The 27,848-nt window shown below is 48.4% G+C and overlaps 1 protein-coding gene across 3 annotated transcripts; it reads right to left on the minus strand.

The window, feature by feature from the left end:
* ARHGAP19 (Rho GTPase activating protein 19) lies at nucleotides 1–27,707 on the minus strand. Of its 3 annotated transcripts, none has more exons than XM_054072106.1 (12): nucleotides 27,646–27,707; nucleotides 14,014–14,279; nucleotides 10,290–10,370; nucleotides 9,747–9,956; nucleotides 8,923–9,149; nucleotides 8,296–8,382; nucleotides 7,410–7,475; nucleotides 6,491–6,679; nucleotides 5,654–5,752; nucleotides 4,979–5,071; nucleotides 4,424–4,492; nucleotides 1–3,905 (listed from the first exon to the last, which is right to left on the minus strand). In XM_054072106.1, the coding sequence occupies exons 1-12, from the start codon at nucleotides 27,702–27,704 to the stop codon at nucleotides 3,849–3,851; spliced, it is 1,503 nt and encodes a 500-aa protein (XP_053928081.1). In that variant the 5' UTR covers nucleotides 27,705–27,707; the 3' UTR covers nucleotides 1–3,848. The 3 variants fall into 3 exon arrangements, with proteins under 3 accessions (XP_053928081.1, XP_053928082.1, XP_009559757.2); XM_054072107.1 differs by lacking the exon at nucleotides 27,646–27,707 and adding an exon at nucleotides 25,563–25,720; XM_009561462.2 differs by lacking the exon at nucleotides 27,646–27,707 and adding an exon at nucleotides 17,041–17,159.
* Between the last annotated feature and the right edge of the window lie 141 nt (nucleotides 27,708–27,848).

Genomic DNA, 27,848 nt, shown 5'->3' on the forward strand with positions numbered 1-27,848 from the left:
TTATTTGCAAGTCTGTGCTGCGCAATTTGAGATAAAAATTGTTTAATGAAACGAAGGATGAGCGCTGCTTGTTTGCTTTGTAACGCTACTGCTGTGCAGAAATACCAACAGGCCAAAGCAAACAGACTGAAAGCTGAGCGATCCCCCTCTAAATATGTACCTTCACCCGGTGTTTGGCCTGAATGACTGCTGTCTTTTCACTTGCAACCAAGCATAAGTGCTTGGGTTGTGGCTTCAGGGGCAGAAAACGATTCATTTTTTAAATTATCAAAGCCATATAAAGCTGTCAGTTTGAATCACAGCTGTCTCAGCGTTATCAGGGAAGCAATATTTGGGTTTGCAGTATTCAAAATAGCTATTGTGAGTTTTTGCATTCCTTTGTTCAGTGTTTCCAAAAGCAGAAATGTCTCTCTGGGCTCCCCTGCCCACTTTCAAGTGCACACAGGCCCACCCCCTCCCACTCCCCGAGCCCTGGGGAGATGGGGTGCACTGGTCCCGTGACACCCAACTGCAGCCCCAGAGGAGAACGGGGCCCGCTCGAAGCTCACCCTGCAGGAAGGCAGTGCTGGTTTCAAGTGTACCATGCCGCTTGCTTCTCCTGCTTGATTTTCAATAGCACGGCGAGGATGTTAATGAGTGTCTGAGCCACGGCAGGCAAGCCCAGGGCATTTCAAACGTGGAAGAACTTCACAGAGAAATGATCTGCATAAAATCTGAGATGCCATTATTAAGGAGGAGGAAAAGAAAATGCAAGCGGAAACCATCCTCCCTCGGCAGCCAAGAGTGGCAAGAGAAGAATGGTTTGACTGAGAAAAATGTATTCATTTGATCCATTATTTATATAAAGTCCTCTTTGTAAACCTGATTTCCCATCACTCTGGATGACAGCAGGGGGAAGACAGGAAAAGAAGAGGTCCAACTTCTTACCTCCAAGGGAAAGACAGCCCATCTAGGGACCCTGCATCACACAAGGATCCTGGAGAGGGAACAAGCTCCAGTGCTGCGGGAAGCCAGCACTGTCCCTGCAGGCGAGCAGCACCTCACCAAGCACCCCCACACTTAAAGGTAGCGGCTCTGATGTTCTGAGCAGACATTTCCTTCCTTTTGAAGGTGGATGCACCACCAAGTCCTCGTTGTCCCAATGAAACTGCTTAAGTCACTGAACAGAACCACTAAAAATAAAAGCATTTAATATGGGGGTTTCACATAAACACACAGAAAGGCAACAGTCTGGAACAGTACATAACATAGCATGTATAAATAAGCACAAAGATTAAAAATACTTTGGAAACAACAGACTCTGGAATCAGTTAGTGGCTGCTCTGGGAGAAAGCATCATTGTGAGTCATTGCACAGGGCAGACAAATGAGACACATCCAAGCATGACTAAAACTCCCCCTCGCCTCTAAAACAGTGTGAACACATTGGAACTGCAACAGCCAAGGGTCCTAAAGGCCAGATCAGTCAGCCACCGCCATTCTCTGCAGAGGGAAGACAGCCCAGGGCATGAAACACCTCCTAGGACTGCCCTGTCTGGAGACTGCACCTGCCGCTTTGGAAAGAAGGGTGTCAAAGACACACAGAATGCTGGGCTGATGCCCCATAGATAATTTTTCTTAGAGCTAAGCAAATCTCAGCTGTGCCAGAAGCCAGATAGAATCCCTGAGTCAGAGCCATCAGTAAGGGGCAACAGCGGAAAGAAGAGTTAAATTCCTCTCATCTATACAGGAGCAGTGTATTTATTCCTAGGAACAAGATTGCTTTGCCAAGCAGACACATAGAGATATATGTCCAAGTAAGCTAGGAGCAATGTGGAGGGGAGGGATGGGATGAACAAATGCTTAAGCAGAAGTAGCAGGACCAGACCCCACTCTCTCTATGCTGCCACTTGACCTTTGGCTCCATCTAATTTCTGATTAGAGGCAAAGCTGAGAACCTCAGGTCTCTGCTACCAGCAGAGAGCAGGGGCAGGGTAGAAGTGCAGTCAGCAAAACACACAGTGCCCTTCGGAGAAGAGTACACAGATTGCTTCAGCCTCCAGAGGGAATGAATACAGACACATCCAAAAAGCACATACTACTATCCCAACAAACAGCCTCTGCCCTTCCTCACAGCATCCTCGCCTGCCTGGTCCCTGAAGAACCAGAGCTCTTTCTTTGCTGTGACAGAGGCTCCTAACACCAGCAGCTCCCAACTCACACGTCTACAGTTGCACTACCCCCCTAGATATTCAAGGCAGATCTTCCGATGTGGGGTCAGACTGGGGACAGGCCCCCTCGATAAAGTAGCAGAAATATCCCTTTTGACAGAGCAGCTTGAGGCACATAGCTTTGCATCACAAGAAAAAAAATAAATCACAGCAAAAAAAAAAAAAAAAAAAGGTGACAAATTCCAGCTATGCCGCTTAGGGCTCCGATGCCCTGTTTTGACAGCTCTAGCCAGTCGGACCGAAAACCCTGTCCACATCCCAATATTCACACCTCCTGCCACCAGTTGTCTCAGAAAGCTGTCAAGGACAGAGCTCCAACTCCTGCCGGCTGCTGGTTCTTAAAGATTAGAAGACAATTATAATTGGATTCCAGAGATTATTTGCTTCACCAAGAAGGGCTGAGAAGTATTTAGATGGTTCCCCAGCTGATTAAATCTTTATTTCACAGTAGTGACCCTGTGTGTTTCCCACCCCAGAGAGCTTGCAGACAGGTACTTGGCAAGACTAGCTTATTGGAGCACTTTAGCTTAACATGGCAGCTGACACTGGCCAGCTGTGATAGGGGCTTATGCCGTATCTAGATGGTTTCATCCCATTTCTGCAGCTCAGGCCAGAGAGCTGAAGCCAGCTCCAGCCCCTTCCAGGTTAATGACTAATCAGCCAGTTGCCTGACCAGCCATCCAGATATCTTGAGCCAATACCTTTGGCACCATTTGCAGCAGATCCCAAACGGCCAAAGCCCTCCCTCACCTCTCATGCTGATATTCCTATGCTGTACAAACAGCTGCCAGGGCCTGCCTGCCCCAGACATCCCAGTTTCCAAGGACTGGGCTGTCCTGCCCCAGACAGTCTTTGCCAGTCTCCTGCTCCGCTCGGTTTAGCCTTCCTGGGTGAACACAAAGCAGATGCTCCTTGCTCACCAGGTAGAGCTGTGCCACGGAAACACAAAGGCAGTGAGCAAGGGCTGCCTCCTCACCTTTCAGCTCAAGCTGAAACAGAGGGATGAGTTTATTGGGGAATCTGCTTTCCCTTGGCCCCACTTGAAATGCTGGCATCTGGAACCTCTCTTCTTTTCCCAGGTTCATTCTGGGCCCCGTACCATTTTGTGCACTCCAGCAAGAACAGGGCAAAACGGAGCTCGGAGGAAGAAAAGGAGGGCATGGCTCCAGAGGAGGCCTGAAAGTAAGGTTAACTGACAGGATGGAAGTAAAGGTTAGGGTCCATCGTTCTCACTGCTAACAGAGGTGAGGGAGTAAAAACAAGCCAACACGTTAACGTCTCAGAGCAGAAAACCTGCAAAAATACAGCTTAGCAACACTGCAGAGAAAGCTGGGAGTGCAAACAGCCCTGCAACGTACAGGGCTCTTCTTGTAAGCAAGCACTCCAGCTCTTCCCAGAGCCAGGTCAGACATGCTGCACACATTTTGGTTAGATAGTGGTTTGCCCCATAGTGGAATGAAATATAATTTATATACAGAATGAAACAAGTCCCTGCAGCCTTTGCAAAGGTCCAGTTTCAAGAGCGTTGCCATGTTGGTGAGGGTTGCCGTGAGCCTGCAGCACTCTCCTCTCAACACAGCTCATTATTCACAGCTTGCAAGGCTGGGCATTCTTCACCCATGCATTGGTGCGAGGTGATTCAGAGGGATGATGAATCCTTGGAAAGCAGGTGGGTTCGTATGCGTCTACAAGATTCCTGGAGCAGAGAATTACAGCAAGTGAATGCTTGACCCAAAATACCATGCAAGAAAAGGTTGATTTGCTCCCCTCCCCTTGAAAGGGCTTCGCCCGGCGTCTGCCTTCCACACCTTTTACCAAAGCAGAGCACTAAACCAGAGGCACGGAACAGATGGGGACAAACACAGCAGTTGGTCTTGGGCCATACCAACCTCTTGTCCCACTGCCACCCTGACAGGCTGTTAGCATTGCCCTGTGCTGCCTTTGCTTCCTGTGACAGCCAGCCTGCCAGCTCACAGGTAGAAGGGCTCCACACACCCGCCTGGGTGAAACTCTTCAAGCCCAGGCTTCCAGCGTGCCAACTGCCCGCAGCCTGGCATGGAGCAGGTTGCTACAAGCCAGTGCACCACAGCTGTCACACAGCACAAGACAGAGCCTTGTGCGCTCTGTCCCACCATCCACCACCTCTGCAGGTCTCAGCCCAGCAGACCAGGGTCCTCACAGGAAGGAGAACAGGTGTATATGTTTTTGTCTCACCTCTTTCCGGCCCTCCAAAGATTTCAGCTTCGTTTGGGACATGTGAGCTGGAGAGCCACATTTCTGTAACTGGACAAGACAGGGATAGGAGTAAAGAGTTTAGGGATGAAGTGGCATCCACAGCCTTCCCTAGGAGCAGCCTGCAATGCCAGAGAGCAGCTACCACCAAAACCCACGCTCTTGGTTTGTCTGGGTGATGGGACAGCACTACAGGAGGAATTGTGGAGGAGGATAGGAGAGAGGGAAAGGGGCACAAGCTGCTGTCCAAGGGCAGGAACACAGCCAGAGGGACAAGACTGGAATGGAGGCCCAGTGCTGCCACCCCTTTCCCAATGCTGCCCTTGCCACCTGCTCTGCTCTCCTCACAGCAGCTTCCTTAGACCTTATTTATCAAATAAGGACACATCATATAGGAGACAACTGGAAACCTTCTTTTGGAAAGAGAACAGCAAGCAGAACCCCAGCAATCACCAAAATGAATGTCCAAGTTGCACTCAATCTCCCTTCACATGCTCCCCACTGGCAACTTCATCGCTGCTGGAAGCAGCCTCTTACCAGGTGAATATTCTCTTTGCTGACTCTCTCGGGCTCCGGTGTGGCATCCCTGCTCTTCCTCTCCACAACACCTGGGGTTCCCAAAACTTTCCTCTGCCATAAGAAAATAGGGATATTGGCTAGTGCTTAGAGTGCAAAGAGGAAAAGAAAGGGAAGGAGCAGGATGCAATGCTGGTAAGCAGTTGGATTCTGGGAAAGAGAAAAAGAAGCCAAGCTGGGAACAAAGGTTGCAAAGCAGAACCAACTGCCACTAGGCTGAGCCTGCCTGATTGTAAAGGATTTGGGAGCCAACCTGAGGGCTGGCCAGGAGCCCAGCCTGCCAGAAACAGGATGCTGTTGTAGGGCAGCCTACAGTGCACTAACACCTGTGCTAACAAGGCCAGACTACATGACCAGCTCCCTGTCAGTCCTCATCTCATCTTGGGAAGCAAACAATCCTTCAGAAAGATGCATAGATCCTACAAGACACACATTTCATAGATATTTACACTTTATATTAACGAGGCCTTTTCTCTTGTGCTGCCTTTTCTGTTCACAGTGCATCTGTGATCTTCGGCAGCCAATACTTTGAACAGTCCCTACCTTTGAGGGTCTCATTCAAGCCAGGGCAAGGCAGAAGCAGAGAGCAACATCAGAAACTCACAGTAGAAAGCACAGGTCAGAGGCTGCCTTTACCTTAATGAGGCCGCTGAAAGAGCGTGAGCGGGTGCGTCGCGGTGCTGGGGATGCAGGTATATCAGATCCAGGAGTGAGAGCCATAGGATGCTTATTAAACTAGGAGGAAACACGAGGGCAGTATGCTAGCACAGTTACTGTACAGTTACACCAGTCCCTCGCTCCTCTGTGCTACTCTATCAGCTGCTCTCAGCCTAGACCTCACTTTGGCTTTTCATACCCCAAAATCAAAGAGCAGCTCAGAGCTGCAGGGATAAGAAGGCAGAAGAAGGCCATGCCTCCCATCCAGGATTACAGGGAGATCGGGTGTGAGGCTGCTTTTTGCTGGCTACCAGGTAAAGCCAAAAGCAGCAGCTGTTGGAGCAGGAAGGGGTTTGGGTAGAAGCTGGAGGCTGCCAGCCAGGACTGGTACTGGCCATGCTGCCCAGTTTCTCCAGAGCAGCAGGTTGGCTGGGAACACTCACTGGACCAAGAGGAGACCAGTTTGTCCACTCCCCGCTTGCAAGAGGGGACAGAACTTTTCCTTTTCTGAGTCAGGAAGCTCAAAAAGGCCGTGATCAGGACTGGGGAATTGCTGGTTGGTGAGTCCCTGGCTTAGAAAGCAGAGATCTCAAACCACAGCTTGGTGCAGCAAGCTCCACCATCAGCAACACCCAGGATAGGCCGCCTCCTTTTCATCCTCCTCCCTTGCCTTCCTACAGCTCTGCCCTCACTCAGCCCAAAGCCCACTCTCCCCAGCCTGCCCAGGATTGCTCTCAAGCAGGCCCTGCCCTTAGCCCTGTGCCCAGGATTGTGCTGACAAGCACACCCCAAACATATCTTTCTTCCCCACACTACCTGCCGGATGAGCTTCTTCTTCTTTGCGGAGTCAGGCATATTGTGGACATGGCGGAAAAGCTCTTTCAGTGCCTCCTCTGTGCGCTGCTGGGTCTCCTCCTGATGGCAACTGTCCAGCCGGCTTCGCTTCTGAGACTTGAGGGGCTGCAGCTCCATGGAGCCAGGAGACGCCAGCAAATCCAGGTCATCCTGGGAAAGTGGAGACAGCAGTTGCTTGCCATGCTTTAATCCAAACGAGCTACCCATCTGAGCAAGGCTGGGTTGAGTCCTGTGAGCTGCCTCAACCCCAATGAATACTCAGGGCTGTGTTTTTCCTACCCCTCTGCAGCAGCACTGCACCAGCAGGCCCTGTGCCAGGAAGAGGTGACAGCAATACAAAGGTGACCCCATTGCTTCTTCCTTCCCCTCCCGGATGCCAGCTGCAGAAGCCCTTCCAGGCTTGAGAAGAGTCAGTGCAGCTCCTTACAAAGCATCTTCCCTCTTCTGCAGCTACCTGAGGCAGGGAAACATTTTCTGGCAAGACACTGGCAAATCTTGATCCAGTGGCAGCAAGTAGCCTTTATCCCAGCCCCTCTTCCAAGCAGCCTGCCATGGCAGCAGGAGCGTCTGTCTATTTGGAAGCACAACCCCATGAAGGAGCAGGTGCTGCATGTACTGGGCACAGGGAGCAGGTTTGCTGCTAAACAGGGGCTGGTAGCTTTCCCTGTGCTTTTGATTAACAGATGCTTCAACTCTGCCCAATTTCCCTAATGCAGCCACCTGCACTACCACACCATATGGTTCTCTCACTTCTGCTCTCTGACAGATCCTCTTTCATGACTTGGTTTGTTCTCAGCTTCTTTCACTCACAAGGATCCCTTCATGGTACCGCAGCCTCTGTCCTTTCACAGAGGGCAGGTGCTGCATTTGCTGGCCTTACCTTTGATGTGTGGGCTCTGGATCCCAGGTAGTGCAGCCTGGCACACTCCCGGATGTACGCTGGGGCCTGTGACAATGAGCAGAGAAAAGGCCAAATGTATGTTTAGTATGTTTGGCCCTAGGGCAAGAGTGGCTGCAGCAAGAGCTGGTCTTCTTCAAACATATTATACACAAGCCAATTCTGTCAAGACTCAGCCACTTAGGTCAGACAAAGCAATGGGATTTTATGCCCCAAGTGCAGTCCCTATTCACAGGGCAACTAGCACGAGTGCGACACAGAGTAAGCAGGGTTTGACAGGAACTATTTCCAGGCAATCTCCCAGCTCTGAGTTGGCCAAACAGGGGCCTGACAAAGAGGGCAGAGTGGGAACTTTCTGTGGGAGGGCTCTGGAGAGAGCAGATGTCTACAACGACTGTGTAGGTCCTGGGAAGCTGACTACCGGTCGCAGAGAAGTTCACAACAAAATGACCCACTGGATTAGGGACTCAGCTCTTTGCAGCCCTCATCCAGGATGAGCCCCTCCAGTTCCCCTGACCTGCCAGAACCTGAGAGGAGCCTGACTGCTACCTGCCCCCAGCCCCAGGCTTCCCAGCTGGGCAGCGGGTGCTGGGTGCCCAGCAGAGGGGGGTGTTACACCACACGGTGCTTCTGACCTGCCCAGGCAACGCCACCCCTGGGGCTGTCCTCCTCCCGGGCTGCCTGCCCAAAGACCTCATCCCTAGTCACTAAAGGAACAGTTTCTTGTAGAAATCCTTCTTCTACTGCAGAAGACAGCACCCAGAATATACACTCAGAATATACACTTGATGCCTGGGATTTGTCCAGACAAGGGGCATTCAATCTCCTGCCGAGGGGCAGGGAGAGTAAGGCCCTAAGGCACACTTACCTTGAAGAGTTTCTGAGAGTGTTTGATCATGAAGGTCACTCCATTGTTTAGCTTTGTGATATTCTCCTGGAGGTCATTTGCTGTCACCTGGCAAGAGGACACAGACAAAGGTGCAGCAGTTAGAAGGGGAGGGGGAAGGGTCTCCACTGCCCTCACTGTCTCTGGGATGTAGATACACACAGTGCCTCAGCAGGAGACCTGCTCTGGGGAGTTAGGTAGGCAGGGCTCCCAGCACACCAACAAGCAGAGCTCACAGAGCCAAAGGTGCTCTGATAGAAGAACTTGACAATTCTGGGGTCAAACAATTCACCAACAGCACAGGAAGCCTTGCAGAGAGATCTGCAAGGTTTGTCTGGAGTTGACATTCTTAAAAGAAGCAGATCTGTGCTGTTTCAATTTTGCTGAAAAAGATGAAGCACCATTTGCAAATGAGACCTACAGCAGGTCTGGACTGAACACTAGGTATGTGTCCTGCCAGGAAGTTCTACCTCACCACCCCAGCTTCCAACCCTCACATTACGGTATCAATATTTAATCTTCTCATCTTGGTTCCTCCCCTGTAGGTCTGCCAGGCCTCTACTTTCTACCTTACAATATCCCACTTGCAGATACTGAGGCACTGCTCACATTTCTGGGCCATAAGATGTGTGGTGCAAACATGAGGGCAAGATTGTGGGCAGACATCTTGTTCTTGTCCTGTTTCTTGGCAGTCTGGTAGAGCAAGTCCAGCAGCAGTTTGAGCAGACTGCGGTTAGGTGCAGGAAGGATCAAAAACAGCAGCTGGAGGGCTTCAATCTGGCGCTCTTTGTCTGGAGTGCTGGTCTTATTTCCCTTCTCATCAAACAGCATCAAGTCTGCAAGATGACAAGGCAGGAACATGAAGGACATACATCACCTTCCCTAACAGCAGTCATATTGCAGCTGGCTACTCTTCCCTCTTCATGTGCAGATCTCCAAACGCTTGCACAGTTCCTGGCTCTCCGCCTCTCTCCCCCAGCTCTCAAGCTCCCCATCTGATGTTGATCTGTGGTACTTCTCCCACAGGACAACACAGTTGCTAAGAGTTGTGATGTGTTGAAGGCAGGACAGAGGAAGTTCATGTAAGGTAGTTCCATAACTGTTATTAAGTACATAGAAACCACACCTTGCTCGGGAGACTCTCAGACTTAAAACAGATGGAAACCCAGGTTACCAATGTGGGCTCAGCTCCTGTAGGCATCTCTTTATTGCTGAAGAGAGAAGACCGGGCTAGAGAGACTTGGTCAGATTCCTTAGGATTTTCAGTTCCAGTCTTTCCACTATTAGGCTGAGATGACAGGAAGATTTATTCTTGCCCTGACTTTTAAGTTTTACATTTCCACAGCCCAGTGTGCAGTTCTGTAGCATTAACAGCTTTCTAAGAGGTTGGCCTCTTTCCCTCTGCTCATCGCTGCCTCTTGTTGCTCACTTACCTGCAATTTTGAGGTGGGCATGGAAGTGCTTGTGTGTCAGCAGCGGCTCTGGCAATTCACCCAGGAACACCTTTAGCAGGGTGGCCACATCATTGGAATGAAACTCCCCAGAGTCCAGGTCAATATCTGTACCACTGTTCAGAGCATCCTTTAGGATCTGTTGCCTGATGCTGTTGCCTGGTATGCGAAACAAGCCTTCTGCTCTTAAATCTGCTCAGCAGAGGGAAGAAAAACGACCACTGATTAATCAGAGGCTGATTCCCGTCTTCTTACTAAAGCAGTTCCCTCGCTTTTCCAGAGCTTGACAGCAAAACTCAGTGAGCTGTATTCAAAGACATGACACCAAGCCGGCTCCCCATCACCAGAAAAAATCCATGCTTACAGAGAAAGAGATTAACATATCTGCTCGGCAATTCTGCGGAACAGGTGCCTAGTCCAGCCTCAAACTCCTGCTGCTGGAGAGCTCGGAGCTTTTCACTCTCTCTGCACCTGAGGTGGGCCAGACCCCCTGGGGCAGGAAGGCAGCAAGACAGAGCTACTTACTTTTGTGCAGGTACTCGATTAGCTGGGAGACCTGTGCAATGCCTTCTTCTGTCAGCGGCGAGCCAAACACCACCCCTTTCTCTGCAGAACAGAAGATAACGTGCTCAGGCAGCTCAGACTCAATAGTCACAGAGATGAGTGGTCCCTAGAGAACAGGATCTCAATGCGCAAAGGCCAGTGCCCCAAAATGCTGAGGGTGAAGGTCACATGGACCCCTACAAATGAGAGCTACCACAAGCACTCCTAAATAAGTCACTTCATCTCACCATGCTATACTTACAAAAGCCTCATCATCCTGCTTCTTTCTTCAGCTTAATTACAGTTTTTATCAGCTAAAGCAAACATTCCCTTGCTCCCAAAACCACACTAGAACAGATGCCTCAGTTTTAAAGGGCATATCATCTGCAAGCTTGGACCTTACTGAAACGGCAAAGTGGGAAGGGCAGATGCCACATTTGCACATTCCATACCTACGAAGGAACGTCCAGATTAATCCTCACAGTGGACACAGTGGAGCAGAAAGAAGAGGTGCAGCTATGAGACTATGGGAGAGGGAAACAAGCACTACTGCGGAGAGCCAACGACCCAACTGGCTCACACTGGCTTCCTTGTCAGGGATAGGTAGTCCCTGGAACTCCCCGATTCCAGTGAATCCCTTTTCCATGTCAGCTGCCTTGGCCTGAGTACAGTAAAGTATGAAATATCAGAAAGTTGAACACGGCAGAGCTAGAAAAAAGGGAGAGTAGTGAAGCAGTGAGCTGGGCTCTCCTCCACATGGACCACCGACAGCTCCTCTCACTCCTGGAGTTTGCTTTCATCTCATGGGGCTGTTACAGATCAGGCATGAGATGCCAGCTCCACAACTCCATTCAACACAGGCTACAGCCCCAAAAGAATATAGAAGCACCTGAGCTGAAAGGAAGGAGATCCTTGCATGGAAGGAAACATCAGATGAGTAAGAAGCCCTTTTAACTGCAAGGCATTTACTGAACCAATGCAGAAAGCTGTTCATGTCCGGAGAGGGACTTCCCAGGTAAAAGAGTGGTTACACAGCAGGACATTATTTTCTAATTAACACAGTCTTATTGGAGACTTTTTCCATCAAACACTCACAGACAGCAAGCTCTGTCCCTCAGAAAGCTGAGGCAACTCCCAGGGGCTTCACTGGCAGTAAACAGAACCCTGAGTATCACATTTTCCCTCAGATGCATGTAGGTTTTGACTGCAGCTAGAGACGAGATGCTGGACATACCACACTGCAACACAGGACTGGGACTGAAAACTGGAACCAGGTACAGAGCTGGTTTGTCCTGTCCTTGAGCTTAGGCTTCAGAGAATCGACGGACTTAGAATCAATAGTGGCTAGGAAGGGAATAGGAAAATACATCTTCTTGAGACATGAAGGGCCTGACAAATTCAATTTACTTTTGAAGTCAGAAGTTGATATCTGAATGAGAATTTGATTCTCAAAGAAACTTGAAAGAAGTGTCTGGAGAATGGATGCCGAGTTGCGAAGGCTTAGATGTTATTGTATGATTGCTTCTGAAACTAAGAAGCAGCATGAGACTGAGTTTCCTAATGCTCAAAGGAGTTGTAAGCATTTGCAGTTTCATCAGCTCTGAGCTCTACGGTCCTTGGCCTCTGGCTTTGAAGAAATAAAATCTGTTTGTTCTATCTGGTCTATAACATGAAGAAAAACAAATCATGGCTCCAAGATGAAACACACAGTACATGAAACCGATTTTCTCTGTAGGCACAAACTACTTTTCTCAGAGTTTGGCCAAGGAGTTCACAGAGAGTGCCTGTCAATGCAGGGAGACACTGCCATTGCAGCCTGGGAGTGCAGCCAGCAGACTTGGAAACATCTGCTAGCTGTAGCTGTAGTGAGACACACGGCCATGGAGACAACTGAATGGGGAAGGCGGAGCTCTTGGGAAAGAGAGTTAGCGGGAGATGTCAGGTCTGATAAGAGAAGTGCTCCAGCAGAGCATTTGAAAAATGAGCTAGAGAAGGCTCACAAGCCTCTGCTAGAAGGCTTTGACAAGAACAGGGAAGTTTCCATGCACCCTAAGAAAACACTTTCAACTTGGTTATTCACTCACTTCTGTCTGTCAAGCGGCAAGTGTCTGAATTCAAAGCGTCCTGCTACTCTCCTGGAACAGAGGCAGGAGCAACAACACATATGAACACAGCCTAACTGCAGTTTGGGGGTAGTGTGAAGACCTGTTGTTATGGAGCAGCAAGGTAAGTCACCCCTGTCCAGCCCAGGGTGACTGTATCTGCCAGGGCTCCCACCAGCCAAATCCAGCACCACAAAATTCAGTCTGAGCAGTCAGACTGCAGATATTGTCCTTATGAAATACAGTGGAGGAATAGGTTTGGTAGAATAAAAGACACTTGGAGAAACTACATAAAGATTGAAGGGAAAAAAAAAAAAAGTGATATTCGGACACAGTGATAGCTGCTTTCTCAGAGGTACTCACAATTGCAGAACTGTTCAAAGGAAGGGGAAGACTAATTAGAAGTGTTCAACCTCAGGCTGCCAACAACTGAAAGCAGCTACCCCACAGCTTCTCTGCCAGCAGCCAGCCAGTCTAGCTAGGAAACCAGAACTGTCAAGGGATGTGAGAGGTGCCCACGTGGAGGCCATTTCTGTCTAGATGAGTGAGAAGGTTTAGCTGAACTTACCAGGAAAGCCATGCTCTCCTTGAGTGTGGGCAGAGGTGGGAGAAGGCACACACCCACCCCTAGAACAGCCTTTTAGTTACAACAAAACAGAGTGGTAAATGCCAGGCAGTGAAGAGGAGAGGATCTGAACACAACTGTGCTCAAAAGCAGATCTCAGACTTCTGAGAAGGGGCATGGGGCTAATATTTAGTAACCAAGACAGCCAAGCTTGAAAGATAAGAATAGTCCGTTTACCAGAAGAAAACTCCAGCTGAATGCTTGTCTCAGAAAGGAGGAGAAACATGTCATCTCCTGGGGCTGAATCTGCACTCCAGCAGAGTCTGTTTGCAGAGCTTTGTCACCGACTCACTGGATTGAGATGTAGATGAGATTGGCACTGGCATTTGCATGGGAGATGCTTCCAGATTTCTGAGCTGCACAGACAAGACCTTCTAGAGAGCTGAGACAGAACTGAAGGAGACACTGGGCCCTGAGTGACGCCAGTGGCTTGGGAAACCTGAGTGCCACTGTTCTATATGGAACCTGATGCTCTCAGCCTTTAGTAACTTCCCATCACTAATGAGGAAAGCTAATGGACTAAGGGGAACAGCATGGACTACCGTGGACACAAACAAGCAGAGAGACAACACGACCTTGGTGTGTATTGGAAGAACCCACAGCTTGTTCAGGCACCGCTCCCTGGCTCAGCCCTATCCACAGAGCCAGACCAGAAATTCTCAGGGACCAAACCTTTATCCCAGAGTTTTATGCTGCACTGAGCAGCAAACCAACTGAGGCCGCCCTGAGAGAAACTGCAGCAATAATGCCCAGAGGAAGGGTACTCCAGAAGTGGCTGGGCATTTCCAGGATTAACCTCCCAGCCTCTGTTGTGCTCCTTTCTAGAGTAATACCCAGAAATTACAAACCTGCAGTATTAAGCATTCAACACAAGCTCAAAAGAACAGGCCTACACGGGAAGTTTTGTAAACTATGTGTAACAGATGATGACAGCCAGTATCACCCTGAAGGCAGGCACCAGACCTCGTGCCATACTCACCCTTGCGCTTCAGAGACATCAGAGAACGAAAAAATCCAGAGGCTGTACTGTTTGCCCCAGGCAGCTTTGGGTCCTCCTCTCCCATCAGCTGGGCCAGCTCTGCCCCTGGCAAGTCAATGAGCCTGGTAATGTTGCTGACAACCAGCTCTGTGAACACCTCCGGTTTTTCATGGCGTAGCTTTTCTACAAAGAAGTCAGGATTGAAGATGATCGGCTGGCTGCGGAGGGAGGAGTCATTGCAAATGACAAAATTGCAGATGGCATCACTGGAAAAAAGGGAAGGAGACAAAAAAAAATATAACTCCTCGTTGCTTTGTTTTCACAGCCAGCTGGTCTGCCCTGAAGGAAACATCTGCTGACACAGGAGCTACCAGTCTACACCAACAGCAGTGTCTGTCTCCGGTGAGTGTTCAGCATGGCATGGTTACATCTCCCTTTGGAGCAAAAATATTTCTGGCCTGTCTGTACAACACCACCCCAGACTAGCACTCCATAACGTGATGGTAACATAAGCAACACATGACAACACCCAACTACAACTTTCACTGTATCTACATCCTACTAGCTCAGGCAGCTATCACATCCAGTATTTTACACTAACTCATAGATAAGTTTGGTTGTGTCTCCTTTCCTCCACAGAAATTCACACTCCTTGGCCTGAAAGAGTAAATTCCAATCTTTTTCTCACTGCCAGCTTATACTCATCAGTTCCCATTGCTGTTCCATCATCACTACCTTCCTATCAGAAACAGAAAGTTCCCATGCCCTGGGACTGTTTAAGATCATAACCGTGCAACACCACTAACCTGCAGTTCTGCTAGGAATGCAAATGTTCCCAGGTGACAAGCTGGCAGCTCTTGATTACTGCCCTCTGTCAGCTACAATGACTGCCCAGCTAACACAGAGTCTGGAGCAAATGGGAACTCATCAGTAGTAGTACAAGCCACACAAGATCAGTCCTTGAGGAACCCTTCGTAACTTTCCTCCTAGTACATCTCTTTCTGGCTCATCCATTTTTTGCATCTTCTTCAGGCTGTTCTTTATCCAGCCTCCCTGTTCTCCTCTGACACCTACCTTCTTTGTTTCATAGCTTCTCATGTGGCATGGGGAAAGGGAAGCATCTGAGACACTCTCTGCTAAGGGTTATCCGTAACAGATACTTAGCCCTACCAAAGGTTAGCTAAGCTACATTTACCATGTCTAAAATCAAAGTAAAGAGTTATCAAAGAGAGATCTCAGGTTAATCAGTGCTTTTAATGCTCACACTTAAAGCTTAACCCAATTTCCATCTAACTCTAGGTCTTCCATTACCATCTTCCCATCATTTCAAATGCTTGCAGGCTTCTGAAGTCAAGCCCACAGGCTAGAGTTGCCTAGCTTGCTTCTCCTGCTTTTATTTAAATGTGAGGATTACTGCCTTTATTCTCCAGTCACAAGCTACTGCCTCATGTCATACTCTGCTATAAAGTGCTCGTGTGGCCCTGCGAGTTGGTGTGTGCCTGGAGCTGCCTACCCAGCCAGCTTGCACACAACATGTGCTTTCACTGCATGACATTTCCTAAACCTTAAATCATTCTTGGGCGTTTAGATAATACTTTCCTTTCCACTGTTTCAACATCCCTCCTCAGCTGTGAGCTCCCACCAAACACCCTTTTCTAACATCAGCTCCCAAGTACACAAGTAACACAAATGCTGTGTTCACACCTCAGGGATGCCGTCGGTCCTTTAGCATGGTGTGGCACTCACCGGGGAGGCACATGCTCTGTCGATCACCCTGGAGGCCACCGAAGGCTTTCCCTCCAAATCATGCTTCCCAGAGACTAGAGCACCTGGAACTTCTGCTGAGGAGTGGAGGCCACATGCCCATGTTTGGACCACATTGGGCATCGGTGTTCGCTGCTCAGCATGCCTGGAAGGGTGTCCGCAACCCGCTGGACCTCACATCCATTGGTTCAAGCCACAGAGCACTTCAGCTACTAGTTCAGAGATCTGAGCAACTTATTGTTCTGATTTAAACTGACAGTAGATAACGAAGGGATGAAGGGGAGAACATGAAAGCACACACTGGCAAGTGATCTACTCCAGCAATACCTCTGAACCCAATATTTATCTGAGTTACCGCTGCACATCTTTGACCTGAAAGACCATCTTAGCGTGATTTCCAGAATGCGTGATCAGAATAAGAGAATAAAAGCTGTCTCTCAGGCTACACAAAGAGAAAGATACTTGCTGTAATAAGAGGAAATCGGGCTCTCAGCGACACTTGCATCGTGAGAATCTGTACAAAATCCACTCCCTTTGCCACTGCTTCCAAGGAGTCAAAGACTCCTTCAAGAGGATGGAGAGGAGGAAGGTCTGCAAGGCAGACTGCAAGGCAACCTGCCAGGTCATCTAAAATTTTAGAAACCTCTTAAAGGATCCCAGCTGCATTGCTCGGAGTGGCCTAGCGAGCACACTGCCAACTCCAAATGGGGGCCATATTTTTCTGAGTCCCTCCCAGTCTGTTTTTCAGCAGTTCATTATCTGCAATAAATCAAAACCGATGCGCAACCACTCTGTATTAGCTGCCAAAAAGCAACTGCCAATCGATCTGATCATATTCGCATTTCACTGCATAGGGCTACAATGCACGAACAAGCGCCAGCTCTGCCCATAAAGTGGAACAAGCTCTTTGCCTGAAACCCATGACAACTCATTCTGTGGCAATACAGATCCTGAGAAGGGTTAATAGCAAGTGTATGGGCCCAGTGACCCTGCCTGCAATGATCCCTGCACTGTTATTCACTCACTAGCAGTTTTGTTTCCCCACAAAGAAGATATGCAAATACTTTGCAGCAGTTACATCAAGCATCACCGATTATCTGCTCCCTCTGACAATCAGCTATCTAGATTCAGAGAAAGGAAATTCAACAATTTTGTCAACTAGAACTGACTGACATGACTTCGCTGCACAGCCAGCCCTCACAAGTTGCACAAAGTTTAACAACATTTAATGCAAAAATAAATAGAAAAAAGTAAATTTCTTACATGAGTGCTGAGAGCTTTTGGAGAGGCATTAGGAAGCAGAGACAGGGAAAAGAACTTGCTCCTTGTTTCCAGCAACAAAAGAAACCTGCCTGTCCCAGCACAGCCTATGCAAATTCCACGCATGCTACGAGACACAAGGGCGCATTATTTGGTCTGAAAGGCCCCCTTGGCACACACTGGGCATCAGCCTTCACACAGAGACAAAACAGAAAAGAAAAGCTGGACAAATTGATTCATGTCTTTTGCCAAAGGCTGCGTAGCTGGAGTTTAACAGCAAATAATTCCTACATAGAAACTGGGGTTTTGAATTAGGACCAGCGTGGTATTAAGTGCTCTCCACCTGTATCCAAGAGGAATCCACAAAATAGCCTCAAATCTACCCTGTGTTTACCATGAGTAAAGCCATGCAAACACATTCCCAACAACATCCAAGCACAGCCGATGCTACAGCACTGGCAGGACAATAACCAAGCCCTTAACTGCTCAACCCCATGCCCAGAAACCTTGCTAGAAACACTCTCGGCCCCTGCTTTTCACGCTTTTAGGTCCTTTCAAAGACAAGGCTCACAGATTGGCCTCTCCAGAGCTGGAAACAGCACCTGGCCATTGGTCTTTGCTACCATTAAAATGCCACCATGTACCATTCATCCACTTCAGGTTTCCCGTTCCATGTTTCTTTGGATTCCCATCCAGTTTCCCTGCCTGCCGCAGCTGGGACCAGCCTTGTATGCTCTTATTGTGGTATGGCACTTCAATGAGCCGCTTAATTTTGAAAGGTCACTTTATTAGCAGCTCTTCCTCGCACAGAAAATTTGCCTTTGTATCATTATTGCTAATCAAAATGGAAATGTGAAGCAAACCCCTATTTCCGAGCAAAGCTAAAGCCCCCACTGGCTTTATGCACAATAACCCTGCCAATCCTCACTGCTGCACACACTGTAACCTTCAGAACAAGCCATGTGCCCCATCTGCTGTTTTCATGTTAAAAAAGGAAGATGGATGTACTTTACCTACACTCACAGTTTATATAACAGCAGCAGCAAAGGGGAGACAAACGTGTCCAGAGTTTATTGCCTTTTTTTTTCGCTTTGCTTGCTATTACAGACTTATATTTTCTAAATGCTGTGATCTCAGATTGCTTTACAAGACGTCAAAAGACAATAAAATGAAGGAATAAATAGCTCCCTCTCCCATCCCATGAATAAAATCGAATCCCAATGAATAATAAAATCTTGTACTAATCAGGTTGTGATTAAGACAGCAGATTAAAAAAAATGGTCCTATATTGTGCTGAGATCCTTGCCATTCTAGTATCTTTTCGGAGCAAAGCCTGTGATCCCAGCCAAGTCACAAAGAAAGCTGTCTGTCACACACAACGTTCTTGCTTCAGGCATGACAGCCCCATCATTTCATGGGGAGTGGATGGTGCAGGAGGTCAAAATCATGATGGATCAATTAATCCCTAAGGTAACTAGATCCCAGACAGAGAAATGCCTTGGAAACTAGGACAAAAATGAGACTTTAACTAGCAAAACCTGGTGATTGAACCTGTGGTGCAAAAGCTGTGCAAAGGAGGCAGATTAGCAAGCCTGCATTCAGATAGGTGAGACCTAACTGTTTTGGTGGCTTTTACAGATCTTGTATTGTTCTAACTGTGGCCATGTGAAGGCAGAAGGAGGTTCAAGCTGCACGAAAGAGAACATCAGGAAAACACGAGTAAGGCAAGACAGAGAAGGAAGAGATACCTTTGGGGCAAGGCATTAACTGTGTTTCTCTAGCCAGGAAAGTGTAAAAGCTGGAAGCTGCAGATTTCAAAGGAGCCTGACGTACCTAATTCTGCAGGCAAATTCCATCTCTGGTGTTGTTTTGCACACTTTGTATATCGTCTCTAAAGAGCTAACACTTCAAACACACCACAGTAGATGATTCTTGCCATACAGGAGTAAAAGGATTAAACAGCTTCTGAAAATGAGGCAGATAATGGAAGAAAATCTTTTATGACAACAAAATCTTTAGATGGTGAGAAACAGCCAGGCTACTACCAAATACTGAGAGCAGAGTGATAAGCAGGCAGTGCTAAAGAACACAAAATGTGAGCGATTCTTTGCCTGGCTAAGCACAAAGGGAGACAGGACAGATGCACACAGGCTTGTATTTCCCCAGGGAGTAAGGAGTAGCATCGTTTCCTACATTGTGCCAGAGTAAGGAATCAATTAATGAGGATGTCTGAAGACGGTATTTCCAGAGCCAGATAGGAGCCATCCCAGATTTTGCAAAGAGATGAAAGAACCATAGTGGAATTATGTGGAATCATTTTAAGTACAAAAGGACTAGAAGACAAATTATTTCCTAGATGAAAAAAAAAAAGAGATTTAACAGAAGTCTAATGGGAATGGACTGTAGAGACATTAGAAGTGACTTCACAGTTAAGGTTGCTTTGAGGACTGTACTTCAGACTGACATTCTTGTAAGAGAGCATAACAAAGATCACATTCAAGCCTCCAACTCAGCACAGTAATTCTTCATAGGATGACTGACACGCCTCTGAAAAATGTCAAGGAAAACACACAGCAATTTTTGCCTAGGGTTATACTCATAAGGTCTTCAGGGGCAGAGAGAGCCCCTTTGTGATGTGTACACAGTGCATAGCACAGTGGATGCCGATCCTGTACCAGTGTCTCCAGGCTCAAAAGAAGGATAATGCTGCCTTTTTAATTTTTGCTTTTCTTTCTTTCCACATTTAAACAGCTAACACAAAGTGATTCAGCCTTTTGGCTATGGGAACAAGATAATAATACACAATTTAAACAGCAAGGAGCGGGGGAAGAAAGCTATTATGTGCTGGCAGTCTGTGCTGGATAACCTGGAACTAACGTAACACCTGTCCATCTTTTGGGAAATAGGATATCCGAGTCACTGCTATATTAAAAAAATTCAAATTCTCGAAGCAGACCTCAGCAACGTCAGCTACACATCTGTGATATCAACCTGGAGACAGACTGATCTGGGAAAATAAAGGGTTGGAAGAAGGAAGGAAGGGAAAGTGTGTTTTGGAAGAAACACAAAATGCAATGTATTACCAGTATTCCCAACAGCATCCAAGTGCAACTGATGTTACAGCACTGGAAGGACAATAACCAAGTCCTTAACTGCACAATCCCATGCCCAGAAACCTTGCTAGAAACCCTGTCTGCCCTTGCCTTTTGCACTTTTAGATCCTTTCAAAGGTAAAGCTCATAGACCAGCCTCTCCAGAGCTGGAAATGGTACTTGGCCATCGTTCTTTGCTACCAGTGTCAAAGAAAACCACAGTAGCAAGATAGCTTGATACATGGGAAACATCAATAAATTTGAATTTCAGCATGAAATTTCTCAAGTTTGACCTCAATGAATTCTTTTGTGATGTCTTTGATAATGGCCACTGCAATATTTTAAAGTCAACAAAGCAAGACTGTAATCAGCCATCACCACAACACCAGAGCATACAGATGTCTTCTAGTGCTAGAAGGAGGAAAAGACCTAAGAGGCATCTTAGAAAGGAACTGCACATTCACTGTGGTGCTCCTCACCAAGTCTTCTTCCTGGCACCCCACCACAGATCTGGATGATTCCACTGGATGCGGTGGCTCAGTCTCCTACCAAGTGCTGTAAAACATGCAGAAACATACCTACCACCACAAATCTAGTTATTTTACATCAAAGATCTGCACACTCATATGTCTGCCTTAACATCAGACTAACGGTATAAAAGAATTAAACAGCAATGCTACTCTTATTTGCATGACTTTCAGTACTGTCTAAAGTTTGTATCTTTATTTTAATATAAACCCCTACTGGGAGCAGCAAATGAAGAGGAGCCTTGGATCCAATCCTGATTTCACTGAAACTAGTACCAAACCTGAATGTTTTCAGATGGCAGCAGCTGCCTCTTCTCATTACTGATCTATTAACTTTTATCACTGTGGCACTGGGAACCTCGGTCACAGCTGGGGACTCCGCTGTGCTCTGTGCTGTACAAACACAGAACAAAGGCAATACCCTGTCTTTAGAGGGCTGATAGCTAAATCTGAAATGAATGTTGGAGGGACAGCAAAGACGAGGAATCCCAAGAGAAGCTGCAGCACTATCAGTCAGCATGACTGATATAACTCTGCCAGCTTTTCTGTAGACACTATTAAAAAGGAGGGCGAGGAAGGACAGGAAAAATAATCAGGTCACACTGCAGACACTTAGAAGAAATCCAGCTTCTGCATGAGCGGTGACTTGGGACTGAGCACAAAGGATCTGGGTTGAAAGCTATCAGGCAGGGACGGCTGGGATGCTGGGCTGAGGCAGCAAGAGCTGAACACCAGGCACCACCGGCCAGGAACTGCTGGCGAGGCAGGAACAGCACGTTGGGGAGCTGGGGGAGCCTGGCAGCACTGCAGGGCACTGTCTGGGCTGTGTCTGGAACCCCGCAGCAGGATCGCAGCACGAGGAAGCCCTGCAACCACTTCCCACCACCCAGAACATGCTGAGCGGGGCAGGAGAAGGTCACAAAGCCCGGGGCTAGTCTGTGTAGAAATCGTTTTGATGTATGGTTTTCCTTGCCCCAGTCATATAATTATAACAAAACAACAAATCCCTTTTGCTTTATTTCACTAATTTAATCCATTTTCTTTATGGATAATGTACTGTAGGTCTGAGATACCCTGTGGGGACAGGTAGTATGTGCCCCAAATGCTGTGTCCCATGTCTAGGACAGGGATTGTGGGTGTTTTCTCCCCACACCTTGCAGAATTTCCCAGCACGACTTTTGACTACAAGTCAAACTAACGAACAGCAAGGACACCTCCTCTTTCCATGAACCCTAACACCTTTCTTGTGTAGTGTAAAATTCTTTACTGAATGTCTGTCCAAGAATTCATGCTAGTTGGGTGCTCTTCAACTTCCTTCATATGCCAGGTAGGAAGTTTCTTCCCACTTTTGTCTGCTTGCTCCTTATTGGATGGATTGCAAGGTCTACACGTGTCTGCTGCATCCTCAAAGTACCAAATACATGTCCTTTTCAGTTGCCAACAAGGACAGCATTCCCTTACTCTCCTCATTTTAAAATGTCTTTAAGTTCTTTACTTCCCCATTTGGAGTGCAGTAGAAGTCAATAAGAGGCATGTCCCAGTCCTACCTTTACCTGCTTGACCTCTAGTACCCGGGAACCGCAACATGCAACTCTGTCACCCTTACACTTGAAGGTAAGAACCCTAGGGCATTCTTCGGAGGCAGGGAAAAATGCAGTTCGGAGACTAGCAAATACACAATGTAGATGCTTTTCAGTCCAGTAGCTCCAATCCAGCATCCAGGTCAGACCAGTATTACCATCTATAAAGAGGAACCTCACAACATCAAGTTTACTTCTGACATGAAAATCCAAGCAATCACACAAAATCAGCACAGCAAAATGAACAAGCTGTTGTAGCAACGAGTCCAGGAACACAGAGTAACCAGGCAAGGAAGGAAAGGTGCTTTCCTCCAGCATCTAGGATGATGATCACCCAAAATTGGTAGCACCAACTCATTCCCAGAACACATTTACAAATCCCATCCCATCATCAACCATCAGCACTCAAGCAAAGAATCACAATTTGAGCACAGTGTGCTGTAACACGCACAGGTTTACTTTGCTGCTGTGATTTTTCTGGACCAAGGGGATACCAAAACCTGCGTCAGGACTCACAGCCACCTCCCAACAATGCTCTGGGGTAGGATTTTGTGGTTATAGCCTGGCAAACGCAGAGAACAAGGTACTCAGAAAGCCACAGCTCGTTTTTCTTTGTTACACTCTTGTAACTCCACAGCACTTATTTGCTCTGGAGGTGCAATGGTCAAGCTCTGTGCTTGCATCTGTATTTTGTGTCACTGTGGCATCTGCAAAGGATGAGAGCACGTCAAATCCCTTCTCATCAGCAATCCTCTGCAGACACCACTGAGTATGTCAGAGGCCACATCCCATGTTCCAGATGTGTAAACTCTCACAAGCTGGAATTGCAATAAGACACACCTGGATGCATGCCAGCATTTAAATAAGCTGGTGACATCTGGTCAGGGCTGCCAAGGCACACAGATAAACAGGCTACCCAGCCGCAGAGCAGCACAGCATGCAGTACCAGAGAGATGGAGATGCACAAAGCAGCCCAATTAACTCAGCAAATTGAACAGAATGGAAGCCTAGTGCTTTTGAAAGGGATTTGGACAAGCTAGAATGTCAAAAACTGAAATATTGTACACAAGTACCAGAATTCATGTGACATAAGCTATACGGTCACTTTATGCCACTCTCCCATAGAGATCAGAAACTGCTTCTCTTCCCATGCTGCCTGACAGGACGTCTCTGTCTGGATTCACCCGGTTTCTCTGCAGAGCCCAGGGAGCCAGGATCTATATATGTGCCGCTCCAGGGGCTGCTCAGGAGGATGCAGAGTGACGTGTATGAGAAGAGAGCTCCAGGCACTCCTGAAAGCTTGTGAAGGATGTTCCCTAAAAGGATTCCCGCTCTCCCAGGCATGGCCAGCCGTAGCACACTTGTCTCCTGCTACATGACAGCTCGTGAGCAGGGCTGTAGGAATGCCCATATGGAACTCCCAAGCCATAAAGCTATGTTTCAACATTGAGTCTGAACTCTAGCAAAACAAAAAGAGAAACTAATGCTGGCTCCCCCGAGAACCTTCTGCCTCTGAAAATCAGAGCTGCCACATTGCCATTTGAGAAGAAAGGATGTTTTGGCCAGACTCCAAATTATTAAGAGCTTCATAGGCCAAAAGCAAACATATTAAAAGTTCTCGTAAGCCAGCTGGCAGGCAATTATTTAAGCAGCTTATCACATTCCCCACTATCTACAGTTTCTGAAAAAAATCACGAGGAAACTCTAGACAACTTAATTGCAATTACCTAGCGCAGAGGTGAGAAAGGCCAAGGGACAGGGAGCGAGGCTCACTGGTAAGCGGAGCCTTAGCTCCAACAGAAAGTGTCATTACTGGGGTGAGAGGCCAGGAACTCACCAGATCTGTGAAGTTCTGAAACAAAGGGTGGGCCAAATTTACTGCACTATGGAGCCACAGTTTTTCCCATTTCCATACCCAAGCTGGCTCCAAGACCCCTGTGACTTGGGACCAGAGCGTCAGTCCCCAGGACTGCAGCGCAGGTTTGCTGAGAGCCCGCTACTTCTGCACAAAAGCAGTGCAGTGCCCCAACCCAGCAGAGCACAGGCTAAAGAAAGCACCTCGGCTCCCAGTTCCTGCCTCCAGCCACAGAACAAGAGAAAATTAGATCCGACAGAAAGGGCTAACTCTGAAATGAGGAAAACACATGGCCTCAGCTGCAGCCAGCAGCCTAATGCAGTTCACAGAGGGACAGTATTTCAAAGAGGAACTTGACTTCAGTGCAACCATTAGATATTTGCTAACATTTCCGTGCTGGCCTGTCTCCTTCCCATCTGTTCATGCCACTTATAAACCATCACACATTGAAGACTGTTGACCTTTACAACAAGGAATTTGATTTCCCAGCAGTGTCCAGTACTCAGCACTTCATTTTCAGACTGAACTGAGTGTCCAGGCACCTTTAAAGGAGCATTAACGATGCCCAGTGACATTTTCATATGCATATAAATGTGCACACAGCAATAAGGCAATGACTAGGCTGGCAAGGAGACCCAGACGCTGCTTTGGGCTATGTGGGCAAGAAATGCTCCCCCTTCCTGCAAACAGACAATAAACTGAAGTGTAGCAGAACAAAGATCCTGTTGTCCAAGCCCATCCTATGCCCTGGATGAGAACAGGACAGGGTGTTACATGCAAACATACAAAAATACTGCAAATGCAACGCAGTCTGGAGTTCGGGTCTGGATGTGAGGCTGACAGGGCTTGGACTGAGCATGAGGTTAAACACGAGTTTAGGTCTCAAAGATTTTAGAGAGAGCTGTACAGAAGGGAATGTTTGAATAGGATTGCACCCTGCTCCAGGCTATCTTCGGATAAAAAGTAGCCATGCGTTCAGATTTGGCTTTAGTTCTGAAATCGCTCATTATTTCTGCATGACCCTCTGCAAGTTACTTTGACTTTTTCCCATTAACTCATGTTTACAGTGAACGTTTTCCTATTTGCAGTAAAACATAGATGGCATTTGTGTCTCCTTTCATTGCCTGTTTATGATGTGAGCTCCCAATGCCCCGTTGTGCAGTGAGAGTCTATTGAGCCATTTAAGCAAGATGCCTTACGCCTTTTCTCAGCATATCCTGCCTTTTGGCTTCCCCCCCCTCAGCTCATCCCACCCCAGCCGCATCAAATGGCATCAAATGGCCAATGTGAACGTTGAGTACCTGGCAAAGCGTTTAGGCACTGCTTGAATCAAACATTAAATGCATTCGTTAAACAGACAGATGTTTCTCTTTTGAAATTGAGCACTCGGGCACACTGCAATCATCATTCTCAGCTATGAAGTGCCAGGCAGAGGTTAGAGAGACCACAACCAGAAGAGAGCCACACAAACCATCTTTTGTCGTAGAGGTTGAGACAACCAGCTTTCATTTCCAGTCTTTATGTCAGCATGCTGCAAGACCACATGCACAGTCTGCAAGCTTTACTAGCTAACTTGCACTTCTCTCCAGATGAGAGGAAACAGGAGTAAAAACATGGTCGTAGAGCATACTGTAAAAAGAAAAAGAAAAAAAAAGCTTTGTTTTTTGTGGTGATATGCAAAGCCAGCAATTGATTTACCAGGGCTGCCTGTGGGTCACAGGAAATGTTGGAGTAAAACTTACTCTTCAGGCTTTGCTTTAATGCAATCACTAGGGGGGGGAAGGTCTAAAAAGCTCAGGGATTGCATTCTAAGGACAACTGTCAACATATAACAAGTAAATTCAGTCACTTGGACTGATCTAGGCCATGTATCAAAGAATCACAGAATAGTGTGGGTTGGAACGGACTTTAAAGATCATACCATTCCAACCCCCCTGCCATGGGCAGGGACCCCTCCCACCAGAACAGGCTGCTCAAAGCCCCATCCAACCTGGCCTTGAAACTTCCCTGGGTAATCCGTGCCAGCGCCTCAGCACCCTCATTGTGAAGAAATTCCTCCTTATGTCCAGTCTAAATCTGCCCTTCTCCGGTTTATACCCATTGCCCCTGGTCCTATCACTACGAGCCTTTGTGAACAGTCCCTCTCCAGCTTTCTTGTAGCCACCTTCAGGTATTGGAAGGTCGCTATAAGGTCTCCTCGGAGCCTTCTCCAGGCTGAACCCCAACTCTCTCAGCCTGTCCTTGTATGCTTTACACAAAAGAGTGCTGTAAGTATTATGTGCACAGAACACAAGCATCCCTTTGCCACATCCAGCATTTTAGGCACTCTCCGCTCAAATTTGCCACACTGAGCACCATTTCTTCATCCTTCCTTCCAGAGGAATGCTCTGCCTCAACCCAGACACCACAGCATTTTGCCCAGAGAGGCATAGCAAGCACCCTCAGAATGGGTCCCACTCAGCAGAGAACAGGACAGAACCACTATGAGCCTGGCTGGGTACATGGTACAAGTCCTCAACTGTACTTATTTTGCAAGGTCACAAGAATTACCATTCTCAGGATACTCCATCTGCAGCTCCACGCTACACACACACGGGGGGGGGGTTGGGGGGGGGGGTGGGGTGGAAAGGAAAAAGAGAAGATATATTACAGCTTTTTAGCAGGAATCCAAAAACACTGTTTTGGTGAGTTCTCCACTATTTTACCGGCAGCACTTACAGAATGCTTAGCATGGAGTCATAGAATGGTTTGGGTTCCAGTTCCTCCCATCTGGTTTCAGGCTGCTCTGAGCCCCATCGAACCTGGCCTTGGACGCTTCCAGGGATGGGGCAGCCACAGCTTCCCTGGGCAACCCGTGCCAGGGCCTCACTACCCTCACAAAAATGTCTTTTTAATGTCTGATCTCAGTCTCCCCTCTTTCAGCTTAAAAACGTTCCCCTCGTCCTATCCCTGCGCTCCGGGACGAAGCGTGCGCTGAGAATGAACTGCGCGTTTAGGAAGCGAGAGCGAGGGGCGCAGCGCGGACAAAGCAAGGGCTGGGAGCGAAGCGAGTCCATGCAGTGCCCTCATCCTACCGAGCCCCGCAACTGCCGCCCGCGGGGCTGCGACACACCGCGAGCGCCCGCGGTACCGGGAACGAACGGGGCTGGAGCAGCTCGGGGACAGCGGGAACGAACGGGGCTGGAGCGCCTGCGATCCTAAGGCTACCGGGAACGGGGCTGGAGCGGCCCGGGAGCACCGGGAGCAGCCGCTGCTCTGCGGGCATCGGTGCTACGGCAGGACTGCAAGGCGTGAGCTTCGCTTTGCTCGCTGGGACACGCTCTGGAGAGCTGTGGGATGCTGCTCCATACACCCCACGCGCTACCCGCTCCCTGCGGAGCCTCTGCCCTCGCTACCCGCAATGCAGCACCGGGACGCCGCGGGCAGCGCTCCCCGGCTGCGCACGTCGAGCCTCCATCCCCATCCCGTCCCGGCGAAGACTGGAAACTCACTGTCCCGCCGAGGCGCCCCGGGGCGCCGGTACCGCTGCAAGGACAGGAGGCAACACATCCTACCTGCCACCCGGCGCCGCAGCCCCCGCCGCCATCTCATACCCGCCGCTGCGCCTCCCCATTGGCCGCCGCGCCCCCGGGCTACGCCCCCTCACCGCTGCGCCTTCCTATTGGTCCCACTCACCACCAGGCCACGCCCCCTCGCTGCGATACCCCTTCTCATTGGCTGCCACTCACGCCTCCCCCTCGCCATTGGTCAGTTCGAA

The sequence above is a fragment of the Cuculus canorus genome, chromosome 7 (genome assembly GCF_017976375.1).
Source record: "Cuculus canorus isolate bCucCan1 chromosome 7, bCucCan1.pri, whole genome shotgun sequence".
In the NCBI taxonomy this organism is placed as follows: Eukaryota; Metazoa; Chordata; class Aves; order Cuculiformes; family Cuculidae; genus Cuculus; species Cuculus canorus.